This window comes from Rhinoderma darwinii, chromosome 7 (assembly GCF_050947455.1).
Source record: "Rhinoderma darwinii isolate aRhiDar2 chromosome 7, aRhiDar2.hap1, whole genome shotgun sequence".
Lineage (NCBI taxonomy): Eukaryota > Metazoa > Chordata > Amphibia > Anura > Rhinodermatidae > Rhinoderma > Rhinoderma darwinii.
In genome coordinates, this window is record NC_134693.1 from 13,166,154 (window position 1) to 13,186,254 (window position 20,101).

Below are 20,101 nucleotides of genomic sequence, written 5' to 3' on the forward strand. Positions count from 1 at the left end.
GTAAATGTACATATGTTTTAATGCCCAGGTTTCATGACATCACTGGTTCTGCCCGTTTGGAGCCGGTTCCTGCTCACACTTCACAGCTGACTTGCCAGAGTCACTTCAATGAGCTCATATAAAGCATTCATCTGTAAGAGAGAAGAGATGAGCGGGTTATAGCCGGAGGGGCCACGGGCGAGCGGAATGAGGATCAGAAGACATCTCGCCAGATCATTAATGATGCAGCATAAATCCAGCCCTTCACCATAAAACTGCACTTAGAAGCCGTGAGTCACTTGGGTAAAGGGGCTTTTTGGCAGAAAGTGAGTCATTTTTATGTGTTGTTTCCTATAAACCTTGTAAAACGTGCACTTTGGTGTGAAGTGTTCAGCGTGTGAGGAATTTATGAGCTCTCCCCTCATGTTTAAACAAATAATCTGATTAAAATCCTAGAATGTTATCATCAAACTGACAATGGAATCACTGAAAGCATCAGAAGCGTTACTGTGTATCAGTCAGCCCTAAGTTTTTGTGTTTTCTAACATATGAATTTAAAAGGATGGTAACCACAGATCGCAGCCACTTCAGTGCCCACAGGGGTTGTTATCCAGCTTTCTGAAAACCCTGAACAGCATATAAATAGACAGTATTATGCAGTTTAATTCCATTCCCTGCCGCTTTCTTTGTCATGCTCTGCCTGTATGTTCAGATAAAACATAATTTTTTTTCTTTTGCGGCAGGACAGCCACAAATAATCTGCAGCAAAATCTCCATGTGTTACATGTTGATTCTGCCACAGATTTTGATTTTTGCATTTGCAAAAGGTGTAATCCATGACACAGATCTGCAAAAAAATCTGCAATTTATAGAGCGTGCCAGTGGCAGAAACCCCCCTGTGACCAGGACTGGAAGGCCCTTACATAATATTGTACTCAATTGTATCTGCGTCCTTAGGACACGGATACAATTGACAGTGCTGGAGAAACAAGGGAGCCATCAGTTCCCTTCCCAGCCATTGAGTGCTTTTCTTGTGATGCAGAGCACTGTGGAACTATCTACAGGGGGCAGTGTGTGGCATAAACTACAGGGGTCAGTGTGTGGCACTAACTACAGGGGTCAGTGTGTGGCACTAACTACAGGGGTCAGTGTGTGGCACTAACTACAGGGGTCAGTGTGTGGCACTAACTACAGGGGTCAGTGTGTGGCACTAACTACAGGGGTCAGTGTGTGGCACTTACTACAGGGGTCAGTGTGTGGCACTTACTACAGGGGTCAGTGTGTGGCACTAACTACAGGGGTCAGTGTGTGGCACTAACTACAGGGGTCAGTGTGTGGCACTAACTACAGGGGTCAGTGTGTGGCCCTAACTACAGGGGTCAGTGTGTGGCACTAACTACAGGGGACACTGTGTGGCACTAACTACAGGGGACACTGTGGCACTATCTACAGGGGTTAGTGTTTGACCCTATCTACAGGGGGCACTGAGTGTGACACTATCTACAGGGGGCACTGAGTGCGACACTATCTATGTTGGTTTTTATGCTACGTATAGTGGGCAGCACATATACACTAGCCTAGACCTTGATTTTAGAGATTGTAATATAAAGGGCTTGGCTGGTGGACACGTGCAGACCAATAATCGTAGCGTAAAAACCAGAGGGTAGCAAGAGCGTTGCGAGAATAACTTTAACCCCCCTCTCTGCATGGTACGGGTTTGAAAATCTGCAGCATTATTTCCGCTGCATGTAAATGGGGTTTTAGTAAAAGCTCATTCACTTGCATTGTGCTTTTCCGTGCAGAATCTCCAGCGTCTAAATGACATAGGAGTTCTGTTGTCCTAAAATTATGAACTAGGAAGATCAGGATGAACAGTAGTAAAAGTCACTTTCAGAGAAATTAGAGGGGGAGTGAGGCCGGAGAGAATAATTTGTGGTAACTTCAGGTAAATAAACTTTTTACAGTGTAACATGATCCTCATAGGTAAGTCAGTGGCTGCGATCTATAGGGGCTACCAGCCTTGAACTATTTTGCACTTGAATATGTTTTACTTCTGACCTAAAGGGGGTTTAGGTAGATCACCTTCGGTCTTGTGGGGGCAAAATTAGCCAAAGGTGGAGAGACCCTCTAAATGGGTATAGTGATCCCTATACTTTAATAGCGGCATTTAACTGAACTAGTCCTCCATATAATGTAGAAAATATTCCCCAAAAATTATAGCAACATCTCAACTAGACTAAATTCCACCATTAGTATATATCATTATACACGGGACTCACCTGTGACGCTTCTACGCTGGACATGTTCCTCAGTGTATATACACTCACTTGTCCATCACTGTCTCCTATCAGGACACAATTTGTATTCTTGGCAAATAAGAGGGTTGTAAGCTTCACTCCTGGGTTAGCCGAGCTGACAATAATCGGATCTAAACTTTAAGAAAGAACAAAACTGAAAATTTTAGATCAGAAAATTATATGACAGGAAGTAGCTGTCTGACAAACATCATTGTCAGCCATATTAGCTCTCATGGTCACCTATACGGACACTTTCATTCCATTTCTCAGCTCTCCCTGGTAGTGAAAACCCTCCCATCCCAACTTCTGTGCAGATATATACTTGATTGAGTCTGTGGGCAACATATATTATGTATTTTATTCTCCAGTTCCCAGTGTTCCCCGTTCCTGCTACCTGTAACCTCTATCCCGTTCTATCTTGGTCCAAGTGCTGTATTGAGTTGAGTACCACGCCTGTCCTGCTTCACCACCATCCGAGCCTGTCTTGCTACTGTCTGAAGCTACCACAGGTACACCTATATGAACTATAGACTGTGACCTGTGTCCTGTTGGCCAGCTGCCATACCGTTAAGGCAGTACTGCCCAGTGGGCCACACACCCTTCGTGACGGCTAGCTTCTCTTCCTACTTTGGACTTTTTTACTTAAAGGCTATATAACGCTTTAAAGGGAATTTTTTTTTCTTTAGAAATCAATGTTTATTTTGAACAAGTTTCGAATTGGGTTTTATTAAGGGTAAGTTCACAGAGTTTTTTTTTACACGTTTTATTGACTTGGAAACCGCGCCAAAAAACGTCCGAAAACGCCACCCATTGAATTCAATGGGAGGTGGATGCGGTTTTTTTCCCGCGAGCGGAAAAAAACTGCTCGCGGGAAAAAGAGTGGACATGCCCTATCTTCGGGCGTTTACGTCTCTGACCTCCCATTGACATCAATTGGAGGCAGAGAAAGCGTATTTTGCGGCGTTTTTCCAAACGGAATTTTGAATCACATTTTCTGCCTGCAAAAAACTCTGTGTGAACCCGGCCTTAAACATTTTTTTTACTTTGTTTTATTTTATTTTGAACAAGTTTCTCAAACAAAAAATAAATAAAATAAATTACCTTTAAAAGGTTTACATTTAAGGCTATGTTCACACGGGGTATTTTGCAGGAGGAATATCTGCCTCAAAATTCCGTTTGGAAGTTTGAGGCAGATATTCCTCTCCCTGCACGCCGATTTTCGCGCCGTTTTTCGCCCGCAGCCATTGAGCGCCGCGGGCATAAAACAGCGCGAAATACGCTTTCTCTGCCTCCCATTGAAGTCAATGGGAGGTCAGAGGCGGAAGCGCCCAAAGATAGGGCATGTCGCTTCTTTTTCCCGCGAGGCAGTTTTACTGCTCGTGAGAAAAAGACGCCGACGCCTCCCATTGAAATCAATGGGAGGCATTTTCGAGCCGTTTTTGCCGAGTTTTGCGACGCGGTTTCCGCGTAAAAAAACTCGGCAAAATACCCCGTATGAACATAGCCTAAGGGTTCACACAGTTTTTTGCAGGAGGAAAATCTGCCTTAAAATTCCGCTTGGAATTTTGAGGCAGATTTTCCTCTGCCTGCATGCCGATTTTCACTGCGTTTTTCGCCCGTGGCCATTGAGCGCCGCGGGCAAAAAACACTGCGAAATACGCTTTCTCTGCCTCCCATTGACATCAGGTCAGAGGCGTAAACACCCGAACATAGGGCATGTCACTTCTTTATCCCGCGAGACGGTTTTTACGCTCGCGGGAAAAAAATGCCTCCGCCTCCCATTGAAATCAATGGAAGCCATTTTCGGCCGTTTTTTGTCGCGTTTTGCGGCACGGTTTCCGTGTCAAAAAACTTGTCAATAAACTCAGTGTGAACTGGCCCTTAAAGGGGTTTTCCCTCTAAAAGGGAACCTGTCAGCAGTTCTGCTGACAGGGTGATATAGGGGAGGGGAAGGGCATTTTAAACTTACCTCTGATGTTCCATACCCCCGGCGCGCCGATCGCAAGTGCCACAGAGGCGGGACTTGATGTGCAAGTGCTACTACGCTGCAAGCCCCACCCCATCTGCTCTGAGTGACATCACTAGTAGTCTCTTGATTGATCTCTAGAGCCGTCACTCGGAGCAGAGCCTGGCACTTGCGCCCGCCGCATTTAGGAAATCAAACGTCGGTCATCAACTTGCAAAACCGAGAAAAAAAGCTACGTTTAAAATGCCCCCCCCTTTATGACTCTGTCAAAACCGCTCACAGGTTTTCTCACTGCTGAGAATTTGTTACAATTGTATCCAGTCTAGACAATCCTCTGTGAGGTAAATACATCAGCAGCTCAAATCTCTCTCCTGTTCTAAGTTTTCTACAATGTATCAGTGGAGAAAATGTATCAGTCCGGAATTCAAGCTATTATGCTCACAGTGGATTATCAGAATCCAAGCTACAGAGGATTGTCTAGACTGAATACAATTATAACAAACTCACAGATTTAGGTCATTCCGATTTCAGCCTCTGGAAGTAATCAAGAATGTTCCCATTCACTGACGGCAAGCATAGATCTTGAAAAGTGAAGAATTGAAACACAAAGTATTAAAAAGTTGCATAAATGTTTTATTATAGCCGGACCCGGCTTCCATTGTTACTTACGTGCTGCCGCTTAAATCCCAGATCTCCACCCGATTCTCATTGACTGCCCCGAATACTAGCGGTGAACTTGGAGACCACATGATGTCATGGACGGAATTGGTCGTGGCAGAAAATGTTAAGATGGGCTTTAAGATATCCTGACGCCATAAATGGATGCACCAGTCGGCTGAACAACTAAGAAAGACATCTGGGCAGAACGGAGACCATGCCAGCTTATACACCGGACCCTACAATAAATACCAAAAATACAGGAGTGCTACTCAAAAATCTTACCAACAAAGAATCACCTGGAAATATAAGACTTAGGGTATGTGCACACACACTAATTACGTCCGTAATTGACGGACGTAATTCGGCCGCAAGTAGTGGACCGAACACAGTGCAGGGAGCCGGCTCCTAGCATCATACTTATGTACGATGCTAGGAGTCCCTGCCTCTCCGTGGAACTACTGTCCCGTACTGAAAACATGATTACAGTACGGGACAGTTGTCCTGCAGAGAGGCAGGGACTCCTAGCATCGTATATAACTATGATGCTAGGAGCCCGGCTCCCTGCACTGTGTTCGGTCCGGGACTTGCGGCCGAAATACGTCCGTCAATTACGGACGTAATTAGTGTGTGTGCACATACCCTTAGCGTCGCCCTCTTCTGTCGAGTTATCCAAAATTTTATCCATTATTTTTTGTTGTTGTTGTATCTGTTCAAGGGAAAGCTGGGTGACAAGTAAGGCCATCATTACAGTTCTCCTAGGAGATTTAACACAGCTTTCTTAGAGTCCTGAATGGTAAATCTGCCTTATTTACAAGGAGCTGTAATGGTCAGGCCGGTTGTGATTCAGAAACAGATAAAAACTAAGAAATGGCAGAATTTATTTTTTTGTTTGACAACATAATAGAAGAGGATGACTTAAAGGGGTTGTCTGGTTTAGAAAACCCATTCTCAAATATCTTATTATGGCATTCTGAGTTAGCAGAGTCTCTAATTTGGGATCTCCACCAATTAACCTAAGCACAGAACGGCTAGAAAGAGCGTCTCTCTCTGGAGGACCTGACACAGCCATGCATTATATGAACAGTTCATTCATTTCAATAGGCACCATGTAATGCTTTATATCACCTGTGGTGGCACTGCAGGAAAACTGAACATTTTCTGCTGGTTTCTCCCACAAATTACTGCTGATCTTTGGGGGTCGCAGCAGTAGGATAACCTGTGATCAGCCTATTTTGAGGAGATCTTTATAATTATAAAGTAATTATCCAAAGTAGAGAACCCCTTAAATTTATTTTAAAGGGGTTGTACAGGATTAGTAAAACATAACTGCTGTCATTCAGAAACAGCGCCACCCCTGTCCATGGGTTGTGTTTGGTATTGCAGCCCAGTAATATTTAAGAGAATGGGCTGAGCTGCAATACATCACACAACCAGTGCACAGGCGTGGCGCTGTTTCTAGAAGTAAGCAGAATTTTTTTTCTAATTCTGGAGTTTTTAGTTTTTTTTTTAGGCAAGGGTGTTTGTTCTCTAAAGAACATAGAGATGACCCCAATCCGCAGTCCCTGCACCCACACGCTTTCTTATACAAACTCACATCTCTCCAGACATGGTTAAAAGTCATATTACTCATCCACATTTAGACTTACGTCATGTAGGCACCAGAGCTGAATCACCACCAGCTCTCGGTATGAATAAAGTAATTTTTTTTAATTAAATCAGCTTCTTCAGCACAAGGCAATCTATTAACTGTACTTTATTACGATTGGAGAAAAATCTAATTTTCCAGGAACAAGGCTCAGATTCCCCATAATTGCATCAGAGAATTCCAACATGATATTTTAATAAATCAACTATATCTAGTTGTAACAGGAACGTTCAGTCTGGTTCCTAACCCTAAAGGGGTTCTCTGCTTTTAAGAATCCCTTTCTGTTAGAAGTGTCCTCCGAAAATAAGCTCTGTCCCGCTGCTAAGACCTCCAGCGATCAGCTGCAATCGGTGGGGGAACCTGGCAGCAAAATTTCTATTTCTCTGCAGCGCCTCCACAGGTGAAATAAAGCATTACATAGTGCCGGGTCCTCCAGCAACAGAGCTAAATGATGAAGGTCCCAAATGATAGACCTCTCCGAAAGTCCCAATAGAGTTTTTGAAGAATGACTTTCTTAACCGGACAATCCCTTTAACCCTATATGTTGTCACTCATTGGAAGGGGCTCCATGATGCATCTATATATTTAACCTTCTAAGATAAGCCATATGTCCATGAAAGGGTTTGAGAAAGATTACTATGGAGAGTTACACTGAATTTTTCTGCGGGTTATTCCCATCATACACAGTTACGGCCTTTTCACAGTATATGCCATAAACGTCTTATGGCGCGGGTCCCACCTTTCTCCAGAATGAGATCCCACGCCCCCCATCCCGTCTGGTGTTCTGGTCGCCGTGTCCAGGCAAAGATCGAATGGAGAGGTGGCCGCACATGTGCGCTTGATCTCTCTATTCTTTTCTATGGGAGTTGCAGCAACTTCCCAGCAAGCCCTTGTCGATGTGGCGGCCGCAGCCACCAGGCAGGACATGGGGACCCCCATTCTGGAAATCCTGTGGATATGCAATAAATGTCTATGATGGGAATAACCCTTTAAAGAGCAGTTTATAGTAAAATCATGAAAATCCCCTTTAGTCGTCTTCTTCTGTCACGCCGTAAAATATTATTTCCAGGCGATTCTCAGTTATGAGGACCAATGTGGCAGCCACCGTATCTCCCACAGGCGTTACCACTTAGATTTGCCTTTCAAGACTCTACGAAAACTATCTAGTGATGCAGCAATACGGTCACGGGGGATGTTTTGTTGTATAACTAGGTAAATCTGCTATTCAGAAGCTTGAGAAAGTTGGGTGACATCTGTAATACCCACCATATTAGTTGCCGCTGTTTCCCAAAAAGTTCTAACTAAGAAATGAAAATTTCCTACTGCTACATAGGAGCAGAATGGAAACGTACGCAAAGTGCAAGGGACCTTAGAATCGAGCATTTCCTCCCGCTCTCACCTTATGTGCCCGGTACGTATCCAGAAACTGCTCGTTGTATGAGCAGGAGCACTTGTGTATGTGTCCCTCTTCTGTCCCAGCAAGATAGATGTTAGAGTCCTGGAAGAGAGTGAACAAAACGCTGCATGTTAAGGATTTATAGAACCGATCAACTCCGCATCAAGTCTTTCCAGATCCACTTGCTCCACAGCGCCGCCGAGTGGCGGCCATATTACTCTCGCTCTGGTGCTGGTGGCATATATTGACGTACGCCAGCCCTTGACCTGAATGTGACGTGTCTATAAGAACGTGGAGACTTATATGTGCAGCCTCTGTTAGGCGGAGTTCACACGTTGCGGATTTGTCGCAGATTTTGTTGTTGTTTTGCGGCACATCTCACCCTTTTGCATTGCAAAGTGTAAAATCTGCGCAGAAAATCTGCGTGAAATCCGCGATGTGTGAACTCAGCCTTACTAAGCGAATGGTTCATCCATATTGGGGCTGTTGCATAGCAAACATCAAGGCCGAATCTGAAGGACTCACTAATGAATAATTACAATAAGGCACTCCAGTTCTTGATGAAATTTCCACTTTTATGTATGCATAATGAAAAATTCATTAACTTTCTACTCTACTTCTATTCATTTCCATTTTCAAGATCTCTGCTGGCTGTCAGTGGATGGCGTGTTCTTGTTTACATGGAAATTCAAACACGCATCATGTCAGAAAGTGTAAACATGATAAATGATCTATTTGTGCCATGAATTTATATTTCTAGAGAGTCCTACAAAGTCTAACTAGCTGTTACCGTGGGAAGGAAGTCGAAACACATCCCGGGAGCCTGCCGGGAGATAAACGCTTCTTTCTTCTCCTTTTCTCCGGTTGACTTCTTAAATCTGTCTTTTGCTGTGCGCTTTAGCCTCATTAGATCTGTCGCAAAGACAAAACTCAATGGAGGAACGGGACATCATACAACAGCTGGATACTTATTCATCTGCCATTAGATGGTAAACTTCGAGTTCTGTGAGCGGTATAATGGAAGTCGCCTTGTGGTCCTATCCTTTTATACGGTCATGAAACACCTTGAACAGCTCAGAAACGCTGCATTGTAAATGACGGCATTGAAGTAAATGGAAGTATGAGTAACTCTAGGCCGCAACGCGTCCGCCAGAGTGAGAGACGGTTTTTGCAGCAGTTTAATATTCTGGTAAATAGAAGGGGCCCTAAGCTGGGGAGCCCTCTCTATGACATATTACACCCTAATAGGGCATATGGCAGGGGTTGTCCTCCCCGAACAACTCCTTTGAGAGCTTAGCTGAGCTCCTATAATGCAGGAGGGGTAACAGTTAGTTTTATCTACATCAGAATACTATACAGTGCCCGATGTGAAGACGAAACTACCACGAATGCAAATCGCCAGAGAAAACTTTCGGTATAAACTGAACAAGCAGAGGGGAGATTTCATCTCTGATTCCAAAAGAATTATGAATTCAGCTCTGGAGTATAATACAGGATGTAACTCAGGATCAGTACAGGATAAGTAATGTAATGTATGTACACAGTGACTCCACCAGCAGAATAGTGAGTGCAGCTCTGGAGTATAATACAGGATGTAACTCAGGATCAGTACAGGATAAGTAATGTAATCTATGTACACAGTGACTCCACCAGCAGAATAGTGAGTACAGCTCTGGAGTATAATACAGGAGGTAACTCAGGATCAGTACAGGATAAGTAATGTAATGTATGTACACAGTGACTCCACCAGCAGAATAGTGAGTGCAGCTCTGGAGTATAATACAGGATGTAACTCAGGATCAGTACAGGATAAGTAATGTAATGTATGTACACAGTGACTCCAGTAGCAGAATAGTGAGTGCAGCTCTGGATGATGTAACTCAGAATCAGCACAGGATAAGTAATGTCATAAATGTATGATTTTATGTGGATTTATTCCATACATATAAACTGTAAAGTAAAATGTAAAGGTGGACACATGCTTAAGCCATAGGTTGGGGAAACAAGTTAATGTTCGTCGCCTGCAGTACAAGTCACCAATATTTCAAGTTGTCTCAAATCATTGCGGCCAGCTGTAAACCCTGTCATTGAGAAGTTCTGCCTAAATGCATCTGTTTAGCTGACATGAGCGATACTATACGTTGGCTTTGGGTCATGACGGGATGCGGGGTTGGTCTGTGCTGTATTGCATCCCATCAATCAGCTTTGCCACAATAAATCTCTATTCTGTATAAATGATTATTAACACTCACCACTGCAATCCAGTCCTTTTCTGATATGCCACCTTGTTATCCTGCCATCGGCACATATAGATACCAGGATCTCCCCTTTATCCTCCCCCAGGCTGCTGTCATGTTCGATCCACTTCACCTGCCAGACTGGACACGTGTGTTTATTTGGGTTGTCGCTGAGAAGACGCAAAAATACATTTGGCTTAATACTGATCCTAAACATTCACTGTAACATGCCTTTAATCTAATTTCACCTAAAGTTCGGATTTCTTGCTGGTCTGACATCCCTCAGAAATGGAATACATTTTTGCCTTGAATTTTCCAGGTCTGAATGCAAAACTAAATGCAGACATGGGAAGATTGGGCCTGGATTGGATCATAATGGGATGAGGAACTAGTGTTCTAGGTATATTAAAGGCAATGTCCAGGTTTGCTACTAATCTTCCATTGCTCCAAAAGCAGCTAATAAAAATCTAGCAACTTTGCAAATAGACTTTGTTTAAAAAAAAACATTCTACTGTTTTGTGTATACAGCTCCTATGCAGACCTTTGTATCGCCATGGTTACAGACTACAAACTGTAGTCTCATCCTGCAGTCATGTGTTACTTGTTTTCTTTTAACTCTGCTTCTTGATGACCTAGAAGGTGCACAGCCGGCAGAGGTAGTGGAGTAACACAAGACTGCAGGATCAGCCTAACTATGGCCCATAGATCTGCATAAGAGCTGTATACAAGGATGGTAGGATTTTATTAGATCAAGACTGTTTGTAAAGTTCCTTCATTTTTTATGTTGTATGCATTGGAGCAATAAAAAAATCATTAAAAATCCAATATTTTCGGCTCATAAGTGGTAAGTTACAGCAGCTGGGCCTCCATCTTTGACTGTGTGTGAGATGTTGTCTCACCATAGGAAATAATGAGTTTGCAAAGGATGATGCAGTGCAACTTGTCATATGCAACTCATTATTGAGGAGTAAAAATACAATAAGGATCAGACGTAAGAACAAAGATGAAAAAAATCGGATCATGTGTGTAGTCATAGCTGTATGAGGATGGTAGTGAGGTGTTACGGAGTCTCGCTGGAGGAACTGCACCTTAAAAATGATTGTTTTTATTTACGGCATACTTGCTGTCTAGCACTGGGATATTTTCTTTCTTCTGCACGTCGTAAATTGCCACTGTGCCATTATACATCCCGACCGCCAGCAGATTTGGGGATGATGCAGAGAAGTCCAGGGCAGTCACTCCACTTTCACAGTTGTAAATCCTCTCAGGCCACTGAAGAAATATAAAAAAAAAAAAAGTAGTCCTAAATGTAATAACAATACCGTCCACATGGGGCAGTATCACTCTGAAAACAGCTGTGTTATATGTTGCATTGTGGTAAGATTTACACAATGTCTGGAAATGACTTTATTCCAAAGTTTTTGCATTTCATGGATCTAAATGTTCAATTCCAACTCATAGCTTGCGGATGTCGGAGCTGTATACATTGTGCTTTAGGACCAGCCCTATAGTAAGTGCTATGTGCACCCCTCAAATCCGGGAACATGAATTTGTTATATGGGTGGAGCAGCATGAGGGTGGCCCTGGCTTCAACTGTTTGTCAATAGCAGTATACAAGCCCCAAATTCGGATTCAAAGGGAAGTTGTATAGTGCCAGGGCATAGCCCACACAAATGTAACCCATCACAGACATTACGTAAATATCGTGTCTCATGATTCAAGGAGTAGTAATTTTAATTTGAGCTGTGACCGAAAAAAAAAAAAAAAAGTCTTACTGACAGTTGTGTTCTTCAGCGACCAGCAGCACGCTAACCCGCCCTTCTGTTCTTTATAGCCAAACTGTCCATAGCCAACAGCTAGCAGATCCTATAAGAGGAAAGTGAAGAGTTAATTGGGGAAAGTTGAGGCAGAAATGATCAGGATTCATTCCTTGAATGGCTCGTGACACTCACCGGGTTTTTCTTGTTCCATGAGGTGCTGCTGACGTTGCGTCCTTTAGTCACCTCGCAAACAAAAGACCACAATCTATCTAAACTGGGGGACGTGACGTTGGGTATGACCTCTGTATCGTCTGCAGCTTCTGGATCTGTCAAATAAGTGATTTCAGAAGGGAAGTTGTTAGGCTGGATTCACACGAGCATGTTCAGTCCGTAAAGGACGGAACGTATTTCGGCCGCAAGTCCCGGACCGAACACACAGCAGGGAGCCGGGCTCCTAGCATCATAGTTATGTACGACGCTAGGAGTCCCTGCCTCTTCGTGGAACTACTGTCCCGTACTGTAATCATGATTACAGTACGGGACAGTTGTCCGGCAGCGAGGCAGGGACGCCTAGCGTCGTACATAACTATGATGCTAGGAGCCCGGCTCCCTGCTGTGTGTTCGGTCCGGTACTTGAGGCCGAAATACGTTCCGTCCTTTACGGACCGAACATGCTCGTGTGAATCCAGCCTTAGACTTCTTAAAGTATAAAGTATCTCCACCTAAAAAATTTAATCACAAAAAACTCCCCCTTACTACAAGAGTTAGAGGTGATCATGACTACTAGGTTCAGGGCGTCCCTTTCATTCATGCTTGATAACCTCCTAATCGCCCATTTTGTTTAGTTAAAGGGGTTTTCAAGGACTAAAACACTGATGACTATAAATGTTTGATCAGTGGAGGGTCCGACTGATTATCGGGTCGAAGGCCTCTTTAAAGGCTTTCGACACCTTTGGTGCGATTTATTTTATTTTATCGCTTGTATTTTGTGTTAAAAATTTATTTTTTTGTCTGTTGAATTTCACTGTGAACGGGATTCTGCAGCCTGCAATGCATTGTAATACATGCAGGCTGCAGAACGAAATACATGCAATAATATAAAAAAATAAAAAGTCAGTCATAGTTTTAATGTTTATTGCGGCACTGGGGCTCATCCATATATGTGGCTTTGCCCTCCACCGCAGCTCAGCCCCATTCACTTGTCATGGCCCCTTTATTTTGATGATCAGCTGGAGGGAGGGTCCCCCAACGATCCATCCAACACTGACAGCCTATCCTTAGGGCATACAAGCTTATAAATGGAAGCCAGGACACTACTATGAACCTAACCCTAAAGAGAAGCCCAAAGTAGCTGTATAATATATGTAAGCAAAAAACGGAAACACACCTATAATAACCGGCAGCTGCCGATATGCCGCAAGTTTCCCCTGAAATATGTTTTCTACCACAACTCTCTCCATGGTGAAAAGGTCTTGCTGGAACTTCTCTGATTGTAAGATTTCTTTCCCATCTGGCTCAGCATCATCCGGAATACGGACAACTGATAATCGGTCTAGATCCGTGACGGTGCTGGAGAAGATGTCTGTATGACAGAGTAAAAGTAGGAGACATAAAACACATATGCAAATCGCTATATGTTCCCTATGCATAAGGAGCATTTATTCCTAAAATAATCAGCAGTAAATAGAAGCCACTGGGTCCAGTTAGAAATTCTATTCAGCAGTTCGAAGTGGTATCTGCTACTGGAAAAGCTGGGTGACGACCAATATGGCTGTCATTAGGGTTTGTCTCCTTCCTATAGTCAGGTCTTAAACATAAGTATCATTAACCCTTAGCTTTAGGGCCCATTATGTAGAGATTTCGTGCCTGTAACGACGATATAGCAAGTCGCTCGGCACTCGTTAAAGCTCCATTTACAGTACATGCAGCAATCATTGATCGTTAGTGCGATCGTTCGGGCACATACAATTTCATTATTGTCGGCAGCACATCCCATCCCTGTTTACACGGGGGATTTGCTGGTAACAATCAATGATTTTTATGGCTGCATAAAAGATGCCATCAGTCGACAAATGAGCGTTTACTTGTTTGTCGGCAGATCGCTGGCAAAGATCGAGAGCAAGCATTTGATAATACGCTCCTTCGCCCCCGATCATCGGCCTGTGTAAAAGGGCCTTAGCTAAGCAAATTTGATATTCAGGAAATTGTGAGGGGATAGAAAAAAATAGTTGAATGGTAATATGAATGTACTTTGAATTAATTTTTTTATGAAATGCAATAACCATCAGGAAGTAAAGAAGTGGAAATGATGCAGCACGGGGACGCTAGCTGTTCCATAAATATGGATACATGTTGATCGCATATTTTATAACTCAACCCCTCACAGCTGATAACGTTGTTTCATTCACTCACCTCCTCTGTCCATTGAGGCCACTGACATTGTTTTCCGGCTGGTGTTGGATCTAGAACTGGCGACGCTCTCACATCTACTGGTTGTCTCCACGGCGGGTTTCAGCGGCGGGCTCTCCGGAGAGTTATAGGAGTCGTATAAGTCCCAGACTGAAGCCATGACACCTACACAGACGACATAAAAAACAGAAAAATGTTCTGAACTACTTTGATAATCAGAATGGTCGACCATAGGCTGCGGTTCAGAATTTTCCCTCCGCAGCATGCACTGTCTGTTGCGGAGAAGAAGCGGAATTTCACTGCATATTTCAGCTTTTGCAATGCAAAAACTGAAATCTGTGGCAAGTCCGCTGTCTTTTCTGCAACATCTGAATTACCTGTCAAATATGCAAATGTTGGTGCAGATTCATTGCGTAATTGCCCCAAATCTGCACCAACATTTGCAGCGGAAAAACTCAGCCGCCCTTACTATGCCTACGACTGTCAGGGCATGCGGGGAAATGTTGATTTACAAGATCTGGAGAGCCAAAGATTTCAGACCACAGTCATAGAAATTGCTACATTCCTAAAAGTTACCCTTTAGCAATTTTTTTCTTACTTGACCTACATGTCCGCAGCGGAGTTCTCCGCAACGTCTGAACTAACTTGCCTAAAAATGTATTGAAACAAATGGCCGCTGGAGAATTCCACTGCAATTCCGCCACGTGTGAACATGCCCTAACAGTCTCATCACAGACAAGCCCTTTCACATGGGAGCCGGCAACGTCCGGCAAATAGGTAAATATTCAGAGAGAAGCTGCAGCAAGCCAGACATAGTATTACATGGTAACCAGTCAAACGAATGGCCATCTGTGTAATACATGGACGTCTCAAGTCCACCAAAGCAGGAACTACTTTTAAAGAGGTGTCCCCAGCAGGGGGACCCCTCTCTATGACATCCATATGCCCTAATAAGGCATATGGAATGGGGTTGTCTTCATTAGACAACCCTTTTAAGACTGCCATCCAGGGCCAGCTATATCAACAAGGCCTATGGTCAGCAAGTTCCCAGCCCACTCACATGTGGCATCTTTTTCTATGAGGAGATGGGGATGCGGAGGGTTAGTTAATTCATCCAAATCTTCTCGGATGCTACATAGCGCTTTACGAGCAGTATTACAAGATACATGTACTACAACAATGCACAGTAATAATTTTTGAAAAATACTGAAAAAATTTTCACAGGTAAAATAATTTTGTACGTTGCAGACATCTCGTAGTGTATGCTCCTAAACTGGGTTTTCCCATCCCAAAAATGTATGGCATGTCCACAAAAATTCCATAATTGTCAATAAATGCAAGTCCCAAACCTATTTCTAGAACAGGGAGCCCTGAACCCCCGTCCTACCTTCTGCTGCTGGGCACTGACTGACGGGGTGGCTGAGTTTTCCGGAAACAGACGAGCGTGTTTTCCTATGTTGTTCCAGGAATTCCCATAGAAGTGAACGAGTTAGGGCAAAGGCGTAGCACAGCGAGCTGAGATTTTACAGTAGCTAACTCCAGAAAGTAGGATGGGGGTCAGGGGGCTCCATTCTAGAGGTAGGTGCAGTGGATATGCCATAAATGTTTGGGATGAGAATACTCCTTTAAATTACCACTATATGGAAAGTGTAAGTTATTTAGGGTTACTTCCCCTGGATCAACACATTTATAACATATACACAGTTAAACTGGGTCTTCTTTTCAGCCCTATGCAGCAAATATAAATGAAATAAAAACAAAAATTCTCTTTTGGTAAGGAAACAGTTAGGTCCTGTTCAGATCAAGTTTGTGAACTACGTTTGGCGTATGTGCCAGGAAACATCTCAACGTATACATAGGGCACCATGCACCTGATGTGTGCCAAAAGAGTGTCTTTTTGGCATATGCCAAGCTGGTATTTGTTGGCATACGTTTTTTATGTATACGATAGCGTAGTAGGCTGCGCTATTCTATACAGAGAACTACAGTAAAAAAAAAAAAAAAGTAAACTGTGCAGTATACGTTTTAACTATGATGTCCTATGGGCGACGTATGACACCGTATGCCTATACATTGCAGCCTTTCATCAAATGTATATGCCGAGAAATCCTCCCGATGTACACCTCAAACGAAAAGCTGAAATGTGATGTGAATAGAGCCGAACATATACGCGTGAGTATACATAGTCGCTCTGACTTTAGGTTAATTATAAAACATAACCTATTATAACCTTACCAGCATCTTCAAGAACAATTCGTTCGCACTGAACCTCTTTACTCTTTGGAGCCCCGTTAATTGTCTGCATCATTCTCTCGATGTAGCGATCATTTCCGGCTCTATTCTTGCAGAGATCTGAGTAGGTCTGATTCCGCGAGCTTTATGGAAAAAAAAAAAAAGACAATTTTACGCTCAATATGATTTAAATTATAATGTATATATTATCCCGCGATATAAGGGATCCAGGTTGTCACATGACATGACGGACTGGATTCGGTAATACCTGATTAATTCTGCTTGTGGGTCATCGCTGGAGATCACAGCCGCCGGCATGTCCAGCAGCCATATTGTGTCTGTCTCTGTGAGGTATACATTGATTGGTTTATCTAAATCTTCTTCCTTGGGCTGTTCTTGAGCGTCGTCTTGCTTTACGTGGAAATCTGTGGAAGAGTCATTTACATTTATTTAGGATTGACTGTTGCTGGAAACGTCTTCAGCCAAAAATCAACAACCATTTTCCATGATCAAGTCCGTCAGCTCTTCTGCATGTGTATAGTAAAGGAGATTATTACTTTAATAGATAAGAACTCACAGCATTAGGAGGAGGAGGTAAGAAGTTAGAAAGTTGCACCCTTTCCCAAAAGTGGAGTACTCCTTTAAGGAAGGTGGAAGTGGGAACCACTGGTGCGGTTTATCTTGGAGGAAAACAATAGAATTGGGAAAATCCAACATGGCCGCTCTATCGTTCCCCCCAAGAACAGACATCCGAGGTTGACTATGATGGGAAACTGTTGACGACAATTTGATGTCTATGTTCCGCTTTATGCTGAGTACGATGACGTTAGATGTAACATTACCAGGTAAGCTGAGCCCAACATCGCGCTTAAAACCGGGCTCCTCTATATCTTCTGAAAGAGATTCAGTCTCTTGGCTCGATCTTGACATACTGCTACCGCCAAATGTTGACCTGAACCAAGACAGATCAAAATTTCCTTCACAAACTTTTTTCAAGATATACAAAAAATCTTCAATACGTGTAAATTAGTTCTTGGTTTTGATGGGTCAAGAATATTGGATGGAAAATCCATCTAGGGGAAAAAGGTAAAGAGAAGAAAGGGAGGTGGGGGATGCAGCTGCAGTATTTCTCCCTCAGTCACCAGACAAGAAACAGTCACATGTGAGGCCTCATGCACACGACCATAGTATTTTTTACTTGGCCGCAAATACGGATCCATAGTCACCTGCATATGTGGCACGCTGTCCACAAATATGGTCCGTAGTGCATCTGTATTTACGAATCCGAAAAAAAAAGGGAGGCTAAAAATGATGTCACCGACATGTCCCAACCCCTTGAAAAGGTCACATGATCGCTCAGGCAACATTTTCTTGGGGAACCCACTGCCGTCGCATAACTATGCGTCCGCAATTATGAACGGCTACGGATGCACATCTGTAGCCGACTGCAATTTTGCACGCGCCCCTAGACTTCCATGGGCGAGTCTGTGCCGCAATGTTCTATATTTCTACTGCCCGGACACACAACCGTAAATACACGGAAAGGAGTCCGTGGCCTATAGAAATGAATATGGCCGCAGATTATCTGTAATTACGGATCCTTGATTACGGATAAAAACTACGGTTGTGTGCATGGGGCCTTAAACAGTAAATAGAGAAAAGAGAGGAGGTGAGAATAGGGGGATGCAGCTGCAGTGTTTTTTTATCCAATCATATTAGACGCAACAATTAGGCCGGATTCACACGAGCATGTTCGGTCCGTAATGTACGGAAGGTATTTCAGCCGCAAGTCCCGGACCGAACACACTGCAGGGGGCCGGGCTCCTAGCATCATAGTTATGTACGACGCTAGGAGTCCCTGCCTCTCCGTGGAACTACTGTCCCCTACTGAAAACATGATTACAGTACGGGACAGTTGTCCCGCAGCGAGGCAGGGACTCCTAGCGTCGTACATAACTATGATGCTAGGAGCCCGGCCCCCTGCAGTGTGTTCGGTCCGGGACTTGCGGCCGAAATACGTTCCGTCCTTTACGGACCGAACATGCTCGTGTGAACCAAGCCTTGTTGCTCAGATCGCTAAGTCACGGTCGGATACGAAGAATAATCATCTGATGGCAACCACTCGATGACGCATGTGAAGATAAAGTAAGTTCAATTTATTTGACTTGAGTCACCTTGAAAATGGACCGATGAAGCTCGCAGTTAATCCAGTTTGCTGCAAGGACATGGTGGAGAAGAAGTCGGATGCTGTTATAGCGGACGTGTCTGGCGGGGTGAATAATTTTGCCTGTTTTGAGGGTGCAACCCCCGGTTCTGCTTGAAACAATGGACGAGGAGTTACATCGTTACCTTCTCCATCAAAAACCTGAGGGAACAATTAATAATGTTACCTATAATGAGAAATGCATGATTGACTGCTTAATTGCAGAGGGATAAAGATGGACCATAGACTTTGTACTGTACTTATATAATTCCTCACCATTTTCAAGCTCTCTGCTTGCTGTCAAAAATTGGAAACCTTCTTGTTTTTATACAGAGGCAGTAAGGCTGCGTTCACACTTGGCGGTCCATTTGCTTTGTAAAAATTGCGGCAAAACGGTGACACTTTGCGGTGATTTTCTGGAATCATGGCCAAAAAAAAAAGAAGCGATTTGACCGTGACGTGTGAATGCCGCCTAAAAGCATACTGACCATGTCCAACAGACACAGGTGCAGGGCTTGTTACAAAAGAAAGCTCTAACACACTGTAACGAGCACTGCACCTGTGTCAGTTGGACATAACCAGGATGGATTTTCATTTTCTGGGTGTAAACTAGAATGTTTTCTTTCACTGACAGCAAGCAGATATCATAAAAATGGTGAAGAATTGAAACACAAAAAGGGGAACTAAACTATGTTGGTGTGAAATGCTCCAAATTAATTAAGTGGCGAAAACCTCATAATAAGTCTATGATGCCAGGAGCCCAGTTCACCTGTACTGCGGACATGCCGATCCCGGTCGTGTGCAGGAGCATTATACTTACTGGTATCACTTGCTTCCCACTTGACACAGAATTCTTATCCATGTTCTTGCTGTCAACGTGGAGGCTTATACTTTTTCTGCTTCCCATCATGCTCCGGTTTGCTCTGCTTTGCGTTACAAAACTGGATATGTTGATAATTTTCTTGACGTGAGAAGCCATCTTTGGCCTACGGAGAAATAGCAGGATTTGTCATTGTGAAGAAGTTGATGTTTCTGACTCAGCAGCTCATTACAAACCATTGCACTAGATCACTTTGGAGAATATGGAAACCTTGGACATGGAAAAAATTATCTTATATACAATATATGGAGAAAAGTATTGGGACGCCTCTTAATCACTGAATTCCATTGTTTCATTCAGTCCATTCCCCCAGGTGTATGACAACCGGCACTCGCCATGCAGTCGCCTTTACAGACAGTTGTGATAGATCGGGTCGTAGTAAAGAGATCACTGGATTTCAGCGCGGTTCTGTAATATGACGTCACCGGTGTAACAAG

The 20,101-nt window shown here is 43.5% G+C and overlaps 1 protein-coding gene across 2 annotated transcripts in view; it reads right to left on the reverse strand.

Moving 5' to 3' along the window:
* The window catches only part of DNAI4 (dynein axonemal intermediate chain 4), a 21,461-nt gene continuing 1,360 nt past the window's right edge, over positions 1-20,101 (reverse strand). For both annotated transcript variants that reach the window (XM_075832799.1, XM_075832798.1), the window contains exons 2-17: positions 19,605-19,770; positions 18,756-18,946; positions 17,424-17,533; positions 16,850-17,006; positions 16,585-16,724; positions 14,353-14,514; positions 13,328-13,522; positions 12,133-12,266; positions 11,960-12,046; positions 11,301-11,452; positions 10,196-10,350; positions 8,734-8,855; positions 7,947-8,045; positions 4,912-5,138; positions 2,259-2,412; positions 1-131 (exon numbers count right to left, since the gene is read on the reverse strand). In XM_075832799.1, the coding sequence (XP_075688914.1) occupies positions 81-131; positions 2,259-2,412; positions 4,912-5,138; positions 7,947-8,045; positions 8,734-8,855; positions 10,196-10,350; positions 11,301-11,452; positions 11,960-12,046; positions 12,133-12,266; positions 13,328-13,522; positions 14,353-14,514; positions 16,585-16,724; positions 16,850-17,006; positions 17,424-17,533; positions 18,756-18,946; positions 19,605-19,763 (2,295 nt within the window). In that variant the 5' untranslated portion in view covers positions 19,764-19,770 and the 3' untranslated portion in view covers positions 1-80. The remainder of the gene's footprint in view (positions 132-2,258; positions 2,413-4,911; positions 5,139-7,946; positions 8,046-8,733; positions 8,856-10,195; positions 10,351-11,300; positions 11,453-11,959; positions 12,047-12,132; positions 12,267-13,327; positions 13,523-14,352; positions 14,515-16,584; positions 16,725-16,849; positions 17,007-17,423; positions 17,534-18,755; positions 18,947-19,604; positions 19,771-20,101) is intronic.